This window comes from Coregonus lavaretus (assembly GCF_964263955.1).
Source record: "Coregonus lavaretus genome assembly, chromosome: 27".
Lineage (NCBI taxonomy): Eukaryota > Metazoa > Chordata > Actinopteri > Salmoniformes > Salmonidae > Coregonus > Coregonus lavaretus.
Genome location: NC_140014.1, coordinates 26,535,423 through 26,555,547, shown reverse-complemented (window position 1 = coordinate 26,555,547; position 20,125 = coordinate 26,535,423). Strand labels below are relative to the sequence as shown.

The window sequence follows — 20,125 nt, the reverse complement described above, 5'->3', positions numbered from 1 at the left end:
CCAGCCCCTAAGGCTACCTGAACCCTTATGGGCGCACTGCAGTCTCCATTTGGCATCTGCTCATTTTGAGTTAATTCACAACGAACCTAATTGCATGATTATAATCAAGTGACTCCTATGCACTCCTGCTCGAGTTGAGTTAATTCCCGACATCGACAAACATGATTGTCTGATTGTAATCAGGTATGGTCTACCCATCCCCTGTGTAAATCAGCATGTGGTTAGGTATCCCACTCACCTGTGGAACTGCTGGAACAGGTTCATGGGAATGAAGCTCAGAAGGCTGTACTTGGTGGTGCGGATGCCGTTGCCCTGGCATCCCTTGGAGATGCTGTGGTACTCATGCTGGTAGGGTCCGTGCCGGGCAATGACCGTCCTCCGTTTGCCAGTGAGCTGCTGTGTGTTGTGGAGAACTGGGGAACTCTTGGTGGGTAGGGCGGCAGGGGCCGAGTACCGGCCTCGACCTGACTCTGTAGCCACCAGCTGCTGCCAGCGGTGTCTCACCCAGTGGATCCGCTCCATAGGCCCAGTGGCCAGGGCACCCTACACCCAGAACCCTGCACCCTCCCTGGGCCTGGGTGGCCAGACCTGGTCCTCTGTTGCCTGAGGGCCGCTTACAGTGCAGTTTTTCTGAAAGAGAAAAATACAAAACAATAATCAGAAAGGTTTCAAAAGTAGTGACCTTATGGAGAAAGAAGTAGGACAGATAGTAGGTAAGAGGGACTTAAGTCCTTGAGATAAGCATTGATTAAGTGGCAGCTATGACTAATTGTTTTGTTTTAGGCAATACTCCCAACACCTTTTTCAGGCGTGTATTTGAAGGGCAATAACTTCTAGTTCAAAATGGACCCTCACCTTGTACTTCGGACACCAAGATATCATTACTTCCACTACTGATAGGAAGGGTCTGAGTATGGAGATGGAAACACCTGCCATGTGCCCTCCTTATCACTAACGTATATCACATGGTCTAAGTCAAAGTAGGGCCAAAGTGAGTTTGTTGTAAAAATGTTTACTACTATGTTGTCTATAGGCTATTTCTGCTACGTTGAAACTTTCTCAGGATCTTTTTTTAGCAGCCTCTTAACTATGTAAAAGTATTTTCACCTGTAATTAATTATCTAAACAGCAGTAAGGTGGGAAAAACTCCTAAATTACGCATGAGGAAATATAAAACTTATGAAGGGGCGTCCCTCACTGGGGAAATGTTTTCAGCTAATCATTTTCTATATTGCATAGAAGAAACGGTGCATTAATCGCTAATTACAACCCTGGACTGTTGACAATTAGGCTAGCTGTACCTACTAATAGAGGCCGCTCATCATGTGTGGAACAACCCTACGCAATCAATTAGGGCCCCCTTCAAACAAGTCTGCAATCATCACTGACATTGATGTATCAGGTTAATAATATAGACTGTTTGTGTTGATTAGAGTACACTTAACTGGCTCCACCACCTGACCTATTTACCATAATACAAACATGTTCTCTTGAAGTCTGGTCTGCACCGAGACTGCCAGTGTGTCTCAATGCTTTGAAAGACTTCCTTTACTTTGTCATAATCATGTTCCTGTCTTCTGAATAGGAGAAGGTAATGTGGTGAAGCACTATTGTATTGCAAGGTAGACTGTAACACTAGCCTAGATTTCACTAAACCCAAGGCTTTCATATCTGTGAGAACTACGGAATAGGAAATCAGGAGGCTTCTAAAATGAGATACCCATAACCCAGTGACAGAAGTTGTCCCTTCTCCCCATTGCAAATGTCTGATTTTATCAGGCTCGGTGTGCACGAGTCATGAGCCCATCTCAAGAAAACATGGTGGATTAGGCTGAACTCGTGTAGATACAGTATGCTTATTCATTCTCAGGAATGTGGATTTGCCACACGAGACATAGGCTCCTGAAGCTATACTGAACAAAAATAAATGCATGTTTCATGAGCTGGAATAAAAGATCCCAGAAATGTTCCATACACACAAAAAGCAATTTTTTCTTACATTTTGTGCACAAATGTGTTTCTTCTTTGCCAAGATAATCCATCCACCTGACAGGTGTAGCATTTCAATAAGCTGATTAAACAGCATGATCATTACACAGGTGCACCTTGTGCTGGGGACAATAAAAGGTCACTCTAAAATGTGCAACACAATGCGACAGATGTCTAAAGGTTTGAGGGAGGAATGTCCACCAGAGGAATGTCCACTGCAGGAATGTCCACCAGAGCTGTTGGCAGAGAATTGAATGTCCATTTACATTACATATTTACATTTTAGTCATTTAGCAGACGCTCTTATCCAGAGCGACTTACAGTTAGTGAGTGCATACATTTTCATACTGGCCCCCCGTGGGAAACAAACCCACAACCCTGGCGTTGCAAGCGCCATGCTCTACCAACTGAGCTACAGGGGACATTTCTCTACCATAAGTCACCTCCAACGTCATTTTAGAGAATTTGGCAGTACGTTCAACCGGCCTCACAACCGCAGACCAAGTGTAACCACGCCAGCCCAGGATATCCACATCCGGTTTCTTCACCTGCGGGACCATCGGAGACCAGCCACCCAGACAGCTGATGAAACAGGAGTATTTTTGTCTGTAATAAAGCCCTTTTGTGGGGAAAACTCATTCCCAGGCCCACCCATGGCTGCGCCCCTGCCCAGTCATGTGGAATCCATAGATTAGGGCCTAATGAATGTATTTTAATTGAATGATTTCCTTATATGAACTGTAACTACGTAGAATTGTTGAAATTGTTGCATGTTGCGTTTATATTTTTGTTCAGTATACTTATGGTAACCAGTAAATCAACTCTAGTCCTTTGACTTTGTTGACTAAATTAATACTATACTACCAACAAGACATTGGTTGACAGGCTGCTAACCCACAGGTCAGAAAAAGCACAAGTGAAACCGTCAAGATATTACAGCATTGTATGCTAGATATTATCAACACGGAATAATATCCATTTTCTATTTGAATCTTGTTCCGCTATTTGTACACAAAACCTTCCTAATCCTCGAGAAAATAATTGTCATTAAGAGGAACAGAATGCAGTGCCAGAGAACTCTGTTTATGGGCAAGTCCACAATACAGAGTGACACTTTAAAATGTCTGCCAAACAAAAACCAATGATTGCAAAGTTAAACAAACCATACAAATTGTTAAAAGTAGTCCTTGTGCATAGAGTTGTATGGTTTGTCTAACTTTGCAATCATTGTTTTTTTGTTTGACATACATTTTAAAGTGAAAAATAGTTGTTACTGTGGAATTTCCCTTATGCGCCACTCAACTCCGATATCACAACTACTCGAAGGTTACTCACTCACACCCTTGTGAGATGCCAAAACAGCTAGCAAGATAGGCCAGCATATGCCCTCGGCTGAGTGTGTGCTGTACTAAAGCTCAACAATAGTGTATCTTTCATGCTTTCCTCGATTGCCTAGTTAATGTTTTTTAGGTAGGCTACTTCAGTTCATTATATAGTGTGAACTGTGTAGCCTAGTCCTAGTGCTGGGAGAGGTCTATCATTTATATATTATTGGGCTCCCGAGTGGCGCAGCGGTCTAAGGCACTGCATCTCAGTGCTTGAGGCATATAATATAATAATATAATATGCCATTTAGCAGACGCTTTTATCCAAAGCGACTTACAGTCATGTGTGCATACATTTTTACATATGGGTGGTCCCGGGGATCGAACCCACTACCCTGGCGTTACAAGCGCCATGCTCTACCAATTGAGCTACAGAGGCATCACTACAGACCCCCCTGGTTCGATTCCAGGCTGTATCACAACTGGCCGTGATTGGGAGTCCCATAGGGCGGCGCACAATTGGCCCAGCGTTGTCCGGGTTTGGCCGGTGTAGGCCGTCATTGTAAATAAGAATTTGTTCTTAACTGACTTGCCTAGTTAAATAAAGGTACAACAAAACATAAAAAAAGGTTGGTGCTTTTAAAAGGACTTATAAAGTAGTTTATAAACTACTATAAGTTTACATATAGTTTATAAATCTGTAAAACAACATAGCCTGGACTAGAGGATACAAGCACATTTCCTTTCTATTGATATAGTGACATATTTTCAAAGATAGGCTAATGTGCCTGTCATTTTCTTTACTTTATTTAAAAAAAACATGTACCCCTCCCCCTTTATTCAACTGGCAAATCAAGAACCATACTCTGGCCTACAACTCTCCAGGAACAGGATTTTCTCAAACTGCTGTGTACAGTGAAAGAGAAAGCAAATAGTTTCAAAAACTCCACACAGACAATTTATTCTGCTGTGTAGATGTGTCATATCCTTCACCACAGCGTGCACAATGACAATGTCCACATTTAGGAGAAACTTTATCATTCATGCATGAGGACATGGGCCAGGTGTATTGTTGAGATACAGCCAAGTGTGCCAAAAAGCTAAAATGACAAATGTAGCTAACTAGGCTTAGCTACAAGGGCATAATGCATTTACCGGAAATACAGTAGGCTACAGCGATAGATCACAGATTTTTAGAAAATTCAGTTTGGGTTTGGTATTTTTGTACATTTGTTTTTGCTTTTGCTTTATTGCAGCAGAATTGATTTGATCGAAACGTAGCCTAACGAATCTGGTACCTTTATCTTTCGTTACCATGGCTGCCTATAAAGTTGCAAAGAAAACATATGCGAAATGTGTCAAGAATTTACCCAGTATTATTCATTGTTCGCTGTGCTGAGAGCAGAGTTGTGAGTCGTAAAACAAAACAAAAATACATTACCTGTCTTGAGAATTTACAGTAGATAAAGTAGGCCTATTCATACTTGCGCGGATCTATAAAAAAAAAGAACATCACTTGCGCAGCATCATGAATCACGAGATAAGAGTGCTGTTCCAGGGTGTAAAAAAGACGAGCTGAACGCCACTACCCACCAGAGATGGGTGGTTCATTCAGTAATTTTTTTAAATGATTATTTCAGGCCTGCCTAACGATTTTAAAGTAACGAAATGCGAAATAGACCGTGTGTGAATCACTTATTTGATTAGGTTTAACAGGGGTTGGCATCCAATAAATGTTGCATTACCGCCACCTACAAGACTGGAGTATAACTCCCTTATACTTTGCTTGAAAAAATAATTACAAATATTATTATTTGTACATCAACAAATCCCTACCATCTAACCCTACACTCACTAAAAACCCACCACCCTACTTCACTATTTAAATCGATCTAGTCCTACCTCAGGCCAACAGGCAGAAAGGAGGGGACACCACCACTCAACACCCTGTAACTTTTCTGACTTCAAGTCTCATTCATTTTTTTACATTTTAGTCATTTAGCAGACGCTCTTATCCAGAGCGACTTACAGTTAGTGAGTGCATACCTTTTTCATACACCCAAATACCTCTCTGCAGCTGTCACCACAACCTTAATTTTCTGCGACTTACGTTCCATCCCTGCCGTACAGTTGATAAATATTGTTATAAACGCTAAAAATCCAATCTTACTGAAACATATATCACTTGTTGACCTATCCCTCTGTACTGGTACATATCTACTACTCACACCACTCCTCTCAGGATCCCTCCCCCTTGACCCATCTTCTTCTACTTTCTTCACTGCCTCAGCATATGACAACTTCTGCACAACTCTAACCCTGGAACCCTCAACCTGCCTCACTCAGACCGGACATTTCTGATCCTCAGCCCCATGGGCACTCCTACAATTAACACATACCACTACTTTCCCCAATGCTACACATTCCTTTGTCATATGCCCTTCTGCACACTTCTCACACCTAGGAACCTCCATCCTACACACTGCTGCCACATGCCCATAAGCTTGACACCTGTAACAACGTAATGTATTCGGCACAAAAGCGTGTCCAGGATAACTTATATATCCTAACATCACTTTGTTGGGAAAAGACTCAACATAAAATCGCAAAAGAACAGACAAAGACTCTTCTATTTCACCACTCACGCCACCCTGTCTGCGTCGCACCAAACGACAAGCATCACAAACACCGGGAATCTTCCCCTTCAGTTGGTCAACTTTCACATTTACCGCTACCCCAGTACTCACTCCTTTCAATGGCGCCCTTTTCTTGAGAGCAAAACAATTCACATCTCTTGTCCCCATTCATTTAACGCGTAGCGCCTGCTCCCTCTGACCAGCAGAATCACAAACAATTATCACCAGACCACTTCTGGTTACCCTCACCGATTTCACAGCACCCAACTCTGTTTTCACCCACCCTGAAACCACAAATGGATCAGCCAAAATGCAAGGCTCCACTTTTTCCAAAATGTTCACTCCTACCGTCACAGACTCATCTTTATCCTGACCCTTGGTGCCAGCCTTGGGCTCAGAGAACTTCCCCACACCTACCCCCTCCGATACTTCGCCCTCACTCCCTTCCATTTATCCTCCTGTCTTCGATCCAGCGTGCAGCTCACTCTGCTTACACTTTCTACCATTCTTCTTTACCAAACCATCTCCCCCTTTTCTGCAATTTCTTACAGATTCAAGCTCACCCTCTTCCTCCCCCTCTCTCTTCGACCTACTCTGCCTCCTTTTCCCTCCATTCCTCCTCCGTATTCCAAGTATACATCTCCTTATGATAATACAGCACTTCTCCTGACATACATCTTGTTCTTGCACTCTAAAGGGACGTCATTTTCCTTACGGAGGTCATTCCTGCGGTCCTCCTGTGTGTGAATCACTTTCATTACAGTAGACTTATTTTGAAGCTTACCTCTTTGGGTGTGTTCAAGCAGTGATGGTGCTTTTAAAAGAACTGGGAACTCGGAAATCTCAGACTTCCGAGAGTTCAAGACAACTGGGAACTCTGGGAAAAAACGAACTTTTCAACGGTCATCTATCTCGGAGTTCCAAGTCGGGAACTCTGGCATCTTTTGAGAGCTCCGACTTTCCGACATCATGATTTGACCTCATTTTTTCCCTGAGTTCCCAGTTGTCTTGAAAGTAACATAATGCCCCGTTTACATCGTGACTTACTGTATTTGATTACGCCGTATGTCATCTTCATGCAATCTCGTTCGGCTACTGGACGGAAAGCATATGGAGGGTTTCACCAAAGATATTTATAACTAACCACAAGACAAGATGGAGAAGAGCCTAGTCTATCATCAAGGATCGCATTTATTTTGGGAGATTGCAAAATATGATATTTTCATTCAAGACAGGAGAAACATATTGTTTCAGTTGATAATAAAACTTGTTTTGTTTAGTTACTTTTTCCTCAAATTGTTTCTAGAACTTTCTAGCAAGTCATGCTAGCTTACCGAGCAGCTAGGAAGCTAACGCTAGCTAGCTAAAAGCTACACTGAACAAAAATATAAACGCAACATGTAAAGTGTTGGTCCCATGTTTCATGAGCTGAAATAAAAATGCAAATAGTCCGGGTAGCCATGATTATCTATTCAGGAGTCTTATGGCTTGGGGGTAGAAGCTGTTAAGAAGCCTTTTGGACCTAGACTTGGCGCTTTGGTAACGCTTTCCATGCGGTAGCAGAGAGAACAGTCTATGACTAGGGAGGCTGGAGTCTTTGATAATAGCCATGATTAGCTGTTCAGGAGTCTTATGGCTTGGGGGTAGAAGCTGTTAAGAAGCCTTTTGGACCTAGACTTGGCGCTTCGGTAACGCTTGCCGTGCGGTAGCAGAGAGAACAGTCTATGACTAGGGTGGCTGGAGTCTTTGATCATTTTTAGGGCCTTCCTCTGACACTGTATAGAGGTCCTGGATGGCAGGAAGCTTGGCCCCAGTGATGTACTGGGCCGTACGCACTACCCTCTGTAGTGCCTTGCGGTCGTAGGCCGAGCAGTTGCCATACCAGGCAGTGCTGCAACCAGTCAGGATGCTCTCGATGGTGCAGCTGTATAACTTTTTGAGGATCTGAGGACCCATGCCAAATCTTTTCAGTCTCCTGAGGGTGAATAGGCTTTGTCGTGCCCTCTTCACGACTGTCTTGGTGTTTGGACCATGATAGTTTGTTGGTTATGTGGACACCAAGGAACTTGAAGCTCTCAACCTGTTCCACTACAGCCCCGTCGATGAGAATGGGGGCGTGCTCAGTCCTCTTTTTTTTCCTGTAGTCCACAATCATCTCCTTTGTCTTGAGCACGCTGAGGGAGAGGTTGTTATCCTGACACCACACGGCCAGGTCTCTGACCTCCTCCCTATAGGCTGTCTCATCGTTGTCGGTGATCAGGCCTACTACTGTTGTGTCGTCGGCAAACTTAATGATGGTGTTGGAGTCGTGCCTGGCCATGCAGTCATGGGTGAACAGGTAGTACAGGGGACTGAGCAAGCACCCAAGGGGCCCCCGTGTTGAGGATCAGCGTGGCAGATGTGTTGTTACCTACCCTTACCACCTGGGGGCGGCCCGTCAGGAATTCCAGGATCCAGTTGCAGAGGGAGGTGTTTAGTCCCAGGGTCCTTAGCTTAGGGATGAGCTTTGAGGGCACTATGGTGTTGAACGCTGAGCTGTAGTCAATGAATAGCATTCTCACATAGATTTTCCTCTTGTCCAGGTGGGAAAGGGCAGTGTGGAGTGCAATAGAGATTGCATTATCTGTGGATCTGATGGGGCGGTATGCAAATTGGAGTAGGTCTAGGGTTTCTGGGATAATGGTGTTGATGTGAGCCATGACCAGCCTTTCAAGCACTTCATGGCTACAAACGTGAGTGCTACGGGTCGGTAGTCATTTAGGCAGGTTATCTTAGTGTTCTTGGGCACAGGGACTACGGTGGTCTGCTTGAAACATGTTGGTATTACAGACTCAGTCAGGGACATGTTGAAAATGTCAGTGAAGACACTTGCCAGTTGGTCAGTGCATGCTCGGAGTACACGTCCTGGTAATCCGTCTGGCCCTGCAGCCTTGTGAATGTTGACCTGCTTAAAAGTCTTACTCACATTGGCTACAGAGAGCTTGATCACATAGTCATTCGGAACAGCTGATGCTCTCATGCATGCTTCAGTGTTGCTTGCCTCGTCTGGTAGGCTTGTGTCACTGGGCAGCTCGCGGCTGTGCTTCCCTTTGTAGTCTGTAATAGTTTTCAAGCCCTGCCACATCCGACGAGCCAGTGTAGTACGATTCAATCTTAGTCCTGTATTGACTCTTTGCCTGTTTGATGGCTCGTCGGAGGGCATAGCGGGATTTCTTATAAGCGTCCGGGTTAGAGTCCAGCTCCTTGAAGGCGGCAGCTCTACCCTTTAGCTCAGTGCGGATGTTGCCTGTAATCCATAGCTTCTGGTTGGGGTACGTACAGTCACTGTGGGGACGACATCATCGATGCACTTATTGATGAAGCCAGTGACTGATGTGGTGTACTCCTCAATGCTATCGGAAGAATCCATGAACATTCCAGTCTGTGCTGGCAAAACAGTCCTGTAGCTTAGCATCTGCATCATCTGACCACTTCCTTATTAACCGAGTCACTGGTGCTTCCTGCTTTAGTTTTTCCTTTTAAGCAGGAATCAGGAGGATAGAGTTATGGTCAGATTTGCCAAATGGAGGGTGAGGGAGAGCTTTGTACGCGTCTCTGTGTGTGGAGTAAAGGTGGTCTAGAGTTTTTTTCCCTCTGGTTGCACATTTAACATGCTGGTAGAAATTAGGTAGAACGGATTTAAGTTTCCCTGCATTTAAGTCCCCGGCCACTAGGAGCACTGCCTCTGGATGAGCGTTTTCCTGTTTACTTTTGGCCTTATACAGCGAATTGAGTGCTATCTTAGTGCCTGCATCAGTTTGTGGTGGTAAATAGACGGCTATGAAAAATATAGATGAAAACTATCTTGGTAAATAGTGTGGTCTATAGCTTATCATGAGATACTCTACCTCTGGCGAGCAAAACATCGAGACTTCCTTAGTATTAGATTTTATGCATCAGCTGTTGTTTACAAATACAGTGGGGGAAAAAAGTATTTAGTCAGCCACCAATTGTGCAAGTTCTCCCACTTAAAAAGATGAGAGAGGCCTGTAATTTTTATCATAGGTACATGTCAACTATGACAGACAAAATGAGGGAAAAAAAATCCAGAAAATCACACTGTAGGATTTTTTATGAATTTATTTGGAAATTATGGTGGAAAATAAGTATTTGGTCACCTACAAACAAGCAAGAGTGTGAAAACCTTGTGAAGACTTACAGAAAACGTTTGACCTGTGTCATTGCCAACAAAGGGTATATAACAAAGTATTGAGAAACTTTTGTTATTGACCAAATACTTATTTACACCTCTAGGCTGTGTAAGGGCTATTTTACCAAGAAGGAGAGTGATGGAGTGTCAGATGACCTGGCCTCCACAATCCCCGACCTCAACCCAATTGAGATGGTTTGGGATGAGTCGGACTGCAGAGTGAAGGAAAAACAGCCAACAAGTGCTCAGCATATGTGGGAACTCCTTCAAGACTGTTGGAAAAGCATTCCAGGTGAAGCTGGTTGAGAGAATGCCAAGAGTGTACAAAGCTGTCATCAAGGCTTTGAAGAATCTAAAATCTAAAATATATTTTGATTTGTTTAACACTTTTTCGGTTTCTACATGATTCCATATGTGTTATTTCATAGCTGTGATGTCTTCCCTATTATTCTACAATGTAGAAAATAGTAAAAAAAATAAAGAAAAACCCTTGAATGAGTAGGTGTGTCCAAACTTTTGACTGGTACTGTACATGCTTGTACACTTATGACATGAATTTACCTTCGTAGAACTGACCCTGTATATAAACTCAGCAAAAAAAGAACCCCGTCTTTCAAAGATAATTTGTAAAAATCCAAATAACTTCACAGATCTTAATTTTAAAGGGTTTAAACACTGTTTCCCATGCTTCTTCAATGAACCAAAAACAATTAATGAACATGCACCTGTGGAATGGTCGTTAAGACACTAACAGCTTATAGATGGTAGGCAATTAAGGTCACAGTTATGAAAATGTAGGACACTAAAGATGCCTTTCTACTGACTCTGAAAAACACCATAAGACTTTGAGCTGAGTAAAACCTCTCGCTTTGCCTCTTCCTCTCTTATGCAGTCGGCAAATCGGAAATGTTGTATCCCCATAATGCAACACACTTTGAAAGGCAGGGGTTTGACTACATGGGATACATTTTATGTCAGAATTGACATTTCGTAGTAAATTAGACCTTACGCAGCAGGTTGGGAGAATTAACGTCGCAGGTTAGGATAATTTGGTTACGTTTTGGAAAAGGGTTAGGGTTGGCTAAAATGCTCAATTTGACAAACTGTATTTCCTCTAGTCTTGACAAAAGTGATCCACTTGAACGCGCCCTTTGTTTATGGACCAGTTTGGGTTATGTTAAAAATCCCAATGTTGCGCAAACAACGCTGACACAAAAAACTTTATTAACCATACTGTAATTTTGACTGTCATGTGTAAATCTGCATTATTACTGCTGGACACGTCCTCTAGTTTCACCATAGCACTTCTGCTTTCACATAATCCTTCAAGAAACAAGCCACTTTTAAAAACTAATATAAAAGGACGTTAAACTACAATTTCGCCACGCTGAGAAAGTACGCAGAGACAGCGCATTTTCCCAGCTTACCATGTGATCACGGTTCTTCTTCTTCTTCTTCTGCGGGTTTTATGGCGGACTACAACCCAAAAAGGTGTATTGCCACCACCAACTGTACGGGTTAAAACAAAACAAGGTAAAAAGAAAATCCATATGTGATAGGGAAACTAACTTAATCGACCCAAATAAAATATTATACATTGACCAAAACAAAACTCCCACTTCTTCCTTCTTTCAAATCTCCATATCTCCATTCTCAGGCTCTAGGGCCTGAGGCGGTGGTATGGCTTGTGCCAATACTCCATGTAACTCCTGCGCCAGGAAATCTTTCAGACCCAGGAACCGCTCCGCCGCATCCACAATTATATCTATCTTCCTGGACCTTCTCTCCACCTTGGCAGTGCAATTAATCACCATAGCTATAAAGGCCACAAAGTCCACCTTCTTAACTTTTAAAATGCTAGGGTCCTGCTGGTGAAAGGCAACCCCTGCAGCCTGCTGTGAAGGCCTATCCACACCATGGACTCTTCAGGAGCACCATTCAAACCCTCAACCCTTTTAACAGCTGCTGCATATGAAATGCTCTGGACAGCCCTGACTTTGGCCACCTCATTCTCTTTCACCCTTGTCGGGCAATCGAAAGATGTACAGTGAGGGAAAAAAGTATTTGATCCCCTGCTGATTTTGTACATTTGCCCACTGACAAATATATGATCAGTCTATAATTTTAATGGTAGGTTTATTTGAACAGTGAGAGACAGAATAACAACAAAATAATCCAGAAAAACGCATGTCAAAAATGTTATAAATTGATTTGCATTTTATTGAGGGAAATAAGTATTTGACCCCCTCTCAATCAGAAAGATTTCTGGCTCCCAGGTGTCTTTTATACAGGTAATGAACTGAGAATAGGAACACACTCTTAAAGGGAATGCTCCTAATCTCAGTTTGTTACCTGTATAAAATACACCTGTCCACAGAAGCAATCAATCAATCAGATTCCAAACTCTCCACCATGGCCAAGCTCTCCAAGGATGTCAGGGACAAGATTGAAGACCAACACAAGGCTGGAATGGGCTACAAGACCATCGCCAAGCAGCTTGGTGAGAAGGTGACAACAGTTGGTGCGATTATTCGCAAATGGAAGAAACACAAAATAACTGTCAATCTCCCTCGGCCTGGGGATCCATGCAAGATCTCACCTCGTGGAGTTGCAATGATCATGAGAACGGTGAGGAATCAGCCCAGAACTACACGGGAGGATCTTGTCAATGATCTCAAGGCAGCTGGGACCATAGTCACCAAGAAAACAATTGGTAACACACTACGCCATGAAGGACTGAAATCCTGCAACGCCCGCAAGGTCCCCCTGCTCAAGAAAGCACATATACATGCCCGTCTGAAGTTTGCCAATGAACATCTGAATGATTCAGAGGAGAACTGGGTGAAAGTGTTGTGGTCAGATGAGACCAAAATGGAGCTCTTTGGCATCAACTCAACTCGTCATGTTTGGAGGAGGAGGAATGCTGACTATGAACCCAAGAACACCATCCCCACCGTCAAACATGGAGGTGGAAACATTATGCTTTGGGGGGGGGGTTTCTGCTAAGGGGACAGGACAACTTCACCGCATCAAAGGGACGATGGACAGGGCCATGTACTGTCAAATCTTGGGTGAGAACCTCCTTCCCTCAGCCAGGGCATTGAAAATGGGTCGTGGATGGATATTCCAGCATGACAATGACCCAAAACACACAGCCAAGGCAACAAAGGAGTGGCTCAAGAAGAAGCACATTAAGGTCCTGGAGTGGCCTAGCAAGTCTCCAGACCTTAATCCCATAGAAAATCTGTGGAGGGAGCTGAAGGTTCGAGTTGGCAAACGTCAGCCTCGAAACCTTAATTACTTGGAGAAGATCTGCAAAGAGGAGTGGAACAAAATCCCTCCTGAGATGTGTGCAAACCTGGTGGCCAGAAACGCCTGACCTCTGTGGTTGCCAACAAGGGTTTTGCCACCAAGTACTAAGTTATGTTTTGCAGAGGGGTCAAATACTTATTTCCCTCATTAAAATGACAATCAATTTATAACATTTTTGACATGCGTTTTTCTGGATTTTTGTTGTTGTTATTCTGTCTCTCACTGTTCAAATAAACCTACCATTAAAATTATAGACTGATCATTTCTTTGTCAGTGGACAAACGTACAAAATCAGCAGGGGATCAAATACTTTTTTCCCTCACTGTAGCCTCATGGTTCCCACCACAATTGCAACATGTCACATTTTCCTCACTTTTAAAACACATGATATGATCTTTTCCACAACCTGGACATCTCAGCTTCTCCCTTCTGCAAACACTTGAAACATGATCACATTGGTCGGCCTCTGCACTTGAGTCGGGAGAGACTCCATATCAAAAAACAAGAACAGATAGACTATACTTTTATACCAATCACCACACGATTCATCCGACGTGCATCAATCACTCCAGGAATATTTTTCATCTCTTCAAAATCAACTTCCCACAAGATGCCAGATATAACCCCCTTAAGGGGTGCCTGTTCCGAAGAGACACACATGACACTTCAAACTTATCAAATCAGGTGAGACACAACGTACGTTCCTTCTGATCCGCAGAAGCACAAAAAATCTAAACATGCCTGCTCTCGTGATCCTCACAGCCTTCACTTTACCTAGCACTCTCTCCACCAGTTTGGGTATCTCAAATGGTTTCTTCAAGATTGGTAATCTGCTCAACTGCTCTTCATTAACAAACCGTACTCCTACTAGATACGAAGGGACATTCTCATCACTGTACACTACTTTGCTCCGTTTTCCATTATTTTAGACAATACTCCAACTCTCCTTGATTCTACCGCCATTGGATTCAGAATCCCCTTCATCGTCTGCTTCCGCCGTCATTTCTTCTTCGATGAGGTTTAACGGCGGCTGGCATCCAATATGTTGCGTTACCGCCACCTACTAGACTGGAGTAGAAATCCGGGATCCAGCTGATTTCTTTAAGAGACGTCTGGAAACTATGTATCAGGATTTTGTGGCCATTTACACAGATGGTTCAAAAGATCCAAGGACAGGACGTACTGGGTCAGCATTTGTAGTGCAGGAACGTATTACAGATCATCTGGCTGTATATACGGAGCTGATGGCCATACTGTTGGCCTTGCAGTGGGTGGAGGAAGTTAAGCCAGACAGAGTAGTTATTTGCTCTGACTCATGTGCAGTGTTAATGTGTCTCCAGTCCTTTAGCTCACGTAGCAGACAAGACCTGCTTTATGAGGTGCTACAAACCCATGGCAGGATTAAACAGATGGGTATTCAGATAAGATTTACTTGGGTTCCAGCCCATGTGGTGGTGGAGGGGAACGAGGCAGTAGATGCACAGGCTAAACAAGCACTTAGTAGTGGGGATGTTGATGTTGAAGTGTCAATGAGCAAGGCAGAGGCTAAAAGACTGATATATACAGTGATGGTGCAGAGATGGCAGGAGCACTGTAATATAAATATTAAGGGAAGGCATTTATTTCAAGTACAGAGGAAAGTCAGGGAGGGGAGGACGGCAGGAAGGAACAGAAGAGAGGAGGCTATATTTACAAGATTAAGGATGGGACACAGCCAGTTGAATAAGACACTAAGCGTGATAGGAAAGCATCCATCAGGAAAATGTGATTATTGTCAGGAAATAGAGACTGTGGAGCATGTATTTCTACAGTGTGGGCAGTATCAGAGGGAAAGAGAGAGGATGAGATTAAGTATGAGGGAGAAGGGGATATTAGTTTAAAGAGTATATTGAGTAGAACGTCATTAGATATAGTATCACATATTTTGTTGTCTTTTTTAAGAGAAACTGGGTTGGCAGGTAGGATTTAGTTTATCCCTGTCTCTGACCCACACTCCAGTACGGTAGGTCGCGGTAATGCACCATAACGTTGGATGCCAACCGCCGATAAACCCCACTGAAGAAGAAGAAGAAGACGAAGAAGAACATCCTACCTCCGCCATTTTTTCCCGCCGTGATCACTTATCAGCTGATTCGTGACGTTTTACAAGGAAGGCGAAACTCGACAGCAAAACATGGTACATTTACTTGCCAAATTACCTCCTGAAGAATGTCCAAAAGTAAGTATAATACATTCATTACTGTAATTTCCTTGAATGTTTGATTCATACATGTGCCGCATTTTTTCACCACTGTCCTGGAGCGAGACAGTGCAATATCAGGAGAACCCGTGCATGCGTTTACTTTTTTACATAGCAACAGGCCATTGTAATAAATGCCATCTAGCAGACGCTTTTAGACAAATTTACATACAGTCATGCGTACATACATTTTACGTATGGGTAGTCCCGGGAATTTAACCCACTATCCTGGTGTTGCAAACTCCATGCTCTACCAACTGAACTACATAGTACTACAGAAGGAGGAGAAAGGATTTCCGTTATGTTTACTATCCAATGGATTAAATACTCTTTGCTTGTGCATTCAGATGAGAGACCATACAACAGAGGCTGTTGAGTACCATTGGGGCTGTTTTTATAATGTGAAAACAGCATATTATGCACTCAGTCAAGGGCTAAAATGTGATCTGTATTAATGTTGTAACAATGTTGCTTACAATGTTGTTGCAAGCTCCTCAATTCAGATGTATTGTGTCTTCATGATCCATTGTGTATTTTATGCATCTAACCATCAGGAAAGCATATCAATACTCAATCGTAAACCGCCCCTATAAATAGTCCAGTAGGTCTGAAATGATATGGTAATTACTTCAACTTTACTTATGATAGGCTGTGTGGCGCTTTCATTATATTGTTTAAACCCATCTAATCCTTTCTGATCTTGGATTGCCTGGGTGTAAGTGTTGGGGCTCGATTTGGCAAAGTGGGCCCATGTCATTGTCATAAGCACACACTGAACCAACAATTGACCAGCAGAGGGATCATTATGCTTGATCGTAAATCCTAAGCATGCAGATAAGTCAGTCACTCAAAAACACTATGACCTCCACACAAACATGGGCATGGCATTGTTTACTGACTTGTTTTGGGTGGGTAGATTAAATCCCAGCATAGGCTGCCATCATCATGATGACGATACACATTTTCTCTCCCCCAGCTATTACACAGGGTGGTGGACGGTGTATGTGGGCGGGAGTACCCTCGGATGGCAGACTATGGTGACATGTGGACCCTTGTAGAATGGATGGAGCTCCGCCACTCCCTCTCCTCTCTGTTCCGGCACGCCGTCGGTAAGAAAACCCCAGACGAAGAGGTGAGATGTGAGTTTGGAGCAGTCTTTTTGAGTTGTATCATGCATGTTTGACTTAGAGTCATGTTCCATGCATGACTGACCATTGACTCCGATGTGATGGGAGTTGGGTTTCTAAGGTGTGCAATGCAGTGACTCACTGGTTTGTGAAGGTTCTATGTCAGTTATAGTGTGTTTGACTCTTCAGTGTGTATTGAGTTTGTGTAGGGCCTCTTGATGGCTGAAACATAGTGAGTTTGTTAGGGGAGTATGAAGAGTATAGGGTTAGGTCAGTGTTTCTTAATCCATTCTTGGGGGATGCTCTGGGGGTGCACATTTTGATTGAACCAGCTGTGTTTTTGCAGGGCTAGAACAAAAATGGGCACCCCCTGTGTGAGGGCTGCAGTGTGTGGTAGGTTGTGTTTGTAATGGCTGCAGAGTAGACCGTGGTTTGGGTGTGTCAGGTGTATACAGTGTGTTGGTTGCAGTGTTGTTTGGCACTCAGGAGGAAGGCAGGCATGTTTCAGACTCTCCTGAGATAGGCTATCTACTAGTGACCTGTTTTGTGACTCAGGACTGGAGGGGCCATTGAAAGTTCAACCACGCATCAATCAGATTGTTCCACTAGAATGTGTCTTTGGCACAGCATAGTAACATTCAATGCCAACACCTAGGTCTACATTTTCAAGTGATAAAAGTTACATATTAGTTATTTCAGTTATTGACAATACTTATGAACAATTACAGGGACACACATACTCATCTGTTTCAGTTGAGAAACTGATTAACTGAATGTTTTATATGTGTAAATAGAATTACAGGCAGACTGAAACAAGACCAGCCATTTGATATTCTTGTAACTGCCAACCTGTTCTGCTTTGGGCAGGTGCTGGCATTGTTGGCAGACGTGGGCGGGGGGTACGGGGAGGCCGTGCTGACCGTCCTGAGGGCCAGACGGGAGGAGATCCGCCAGGCGCTGGTGGAGAGGACCAATAACGTGTCCTGTTCCACCCTCCAGGACTTTGACTGGCAGATAAAGGTGAATTCCCTGGACTATAATGAGGAGACAACAATCTTTGTTTGATTGGTAAACTGATTGATCAGGACTCCCTTCAAAAATAGATGTTCTTTTTATCTCAATGGGACATACAGTTCAAATGAAAAAAGTGGTTATGCTTTTTTACCGTCCTGTTGTTTCAGCTGGGTTTTACCTGGTATTTATAAATTATGTGACATCAGTCATGAATCCGGAGGGAAATGCTGATGTGTATGGTTCACTACTACTACTGCTGCTACCACAATGATTTATATATACTTGAAATCCTAAGCCTCTTGCTCTCTGTTCAGCTGGCATTGTCCAGCGATAAGATCTCGTCTCTCCAGACCCCTCTACTCAACCTCAGTTTGGACGTGAAGAAGAACGGGGCCCTGAAGCCTGTGTCTGTCGAGATGAACCGAGAGGAATTACAAACACTCATCAGCTCAATGGAGGCTGCCAATAAGGTAAACCTTCAGGGACACACGTGCATACACACACACGCACACATATTATGATAATTAGGGTATTGTCATTGCCAATCAAATGCATTTGTGTCAGTGTGTTGTTTGTCCAATGTTTTAGTGGTGCATAGTTATGCACTGCATGTATGTATTAGTGCTCGCGCGTGTATGTATGCGTGTGTGAGAGTTTGGCCAGCATCAGTGGAGGGTGTGATTTGGATGGCTTGAGAACAGTTTTCTTGGCAGTTCCACCAATAGTCTAATATCATTATTTTTTCACCTACTGATGTCAGGAGCATAATAGCTGGTGATTTCTGCCAGCTTTTGCGCTCTCATTCACTTAATAGGACTGTTCTGTCCCAGTCTCTCCATATTCCCCCTGTCCTAGAAGACATTTGTGTGTGTATTACAGAAGGGCTTTTATCCAGAAAAATATATTTGTATCCCAACAGCAGTTCATAGTCTGACTGTATGTTATTTTTCGTGTGTGTGGTTTTTGCAGTGCTGATAGTGTACATTTGATCCTAGAGAGCCCATATGATTTTTATTCGGATCCCCATTAGCTGTTGAAGAAGGAGCAGCTATTCTTCCTGGGGTCCACACAAAACATAGAACATGCCAAAATACAGAACACTAATGGACAGGAACAGCAACACATTTAAACTAAGAACACTACGACTAAAGAATTTAAAATAAGTGAAAATAAATTAATAATACTATGAATAATGAGTGTGTGTGTCTCTTCACAGTCCGCATTGTTTCTTGAGATGTTATGTTTTTAATTTTTTATTGATTTTATTGCTTGCCTGAGTTGCATAAGGTGGAAGAGAACTTGATGTAGTCATTGCTTTATACAGTATTGTGTGTATCCCAGCTTCTGTTGTGGACTTGGGGAGTGTGAAGAGACCCCAGATTGAGTGTCTTGTATGGGTTTTTGAGCTGTGTGTTAACTGGCTGAAAAGACAATTTGGTACTTTCAGCACGTCAATACTTACTCCTATAGCATGGGCAGTGCCATTGAGGGCTATCTCCATTATAAAGTAGTCAACTTCTACTTCTGAGGGTATTGGCAGTTCGTAAATACACAAATGTGCATACCACTGTCTACCATGCTGGAGTGTGTATAGTCTGAACAGATTTACTGCCACCTGCGTTTATGGAATGTTTGTTCAGGAGTATAATTCATTAGATGACAACTCCTTTCTTAACCCATAGTAAGTCCCATCCAGTTGACTACTTTAAATGGTGGAAGCCCTCAATGGCACTGTCTATGCTAAAGCAGGATTTGTGGCACAAGAGCCTTCTATCCATCTCTGTGCACACTTTACATCTGTGTGTGTGTATCCTGATAGTGTGTATTTGTGTCCTTACAGGTGGTACTACAGCTGAAGTGATGGTGGCGATAGACATTTCACTCTGCCCTTTCATCTATGACTCTTATTAAGGGGACATGCTATGTCATCATAGAGGGACACTGAGCTATGATGCAGGGTCTTTCTGGAAACAGTGGTCTGATCCAGATACAACTCTTAGCCTTCAATCCCCTTAGGCACTGATTCCTACACTTCCCCTCATGAATTCAAAACCATTGAATTTGTGTAAGTATGGGATAGTAGGTGTTGCACCATATTCCTTTTATTCAATTTATTTTAAATCCATGAGGGGGAGTGAACGAGTGCACATTTTAGGGAAAAGGGTGGAGAATCGTACTGCAGCCTGAGATAGATTCCCAAGACTGCAGCAAGAAGTATTTAGACTTTTTATTACTGCATTTTTTTTTGTAATCCATTCTATTACTGTATAATAAATATTAACGTTTGACCTTTA

General features: G+C 43.1%; 2 protein-coding genes across 4 annotated transcripts in view; one reads left to right on the top strand and one right to left on the bottom strand.

Annotated features, from left to right (window-relative positions):
• Positions 1 to 5,000, bottom strand: part of LOC311102828 (phospholipid-transporting ATPase VD-like) — a 34,664-nt gene extending 29,664 nt beyond the window's left edge. For 2 of the 3 annotated variants that reach the window (XM_084144258.1, XM_084144260.1), the window contains exons 1-2: positions 4,756 to 5,000; positions 239 to 630 (exon numbers count right to left, since the gene is read on the bottom strand). In XM_084144258.1, the coding sequence (XP_084000384.1) occupies positions 239 to 522 (284 nt within the window). In that variant the 5' untranslated portion in view covers positions 523 to 630; positions 4,756 to 5,000. Of the gene's footprint in view, positions 1 to 238; positions 631 to 1,999; positions 3,550 to 4,755 lie in introns of those variants that run through there. The other variant, XM_084144259.1, reaches the window with a different exon arrangement.
• Positions 5,001 to 15,549: 10,549 nt separating this feature from the next.
• Positions 15,550 to 20,125, top strand: LOC311102851 (COMM domain-containing protein 8-like). The gene is made up of 5 exons (XM_084144295.1): positions 15,550 to 15,669; positions 16,667 to 16,822; positions 17,685 to 17,837; positions 18,146 to 18,301; positions 19,672 to 20,125. Exons 1-5 carry the CDS (start codon positions 15,625 to 15,627, stop codon positions 19,690 to 19,692), a joined length of 531 nt encoding a protein of 176 aa, XP_084000421.1. The 5' UTR covers positions 15,550 to 15,624; the 3' UTR covers positions 19,693 to 20,125.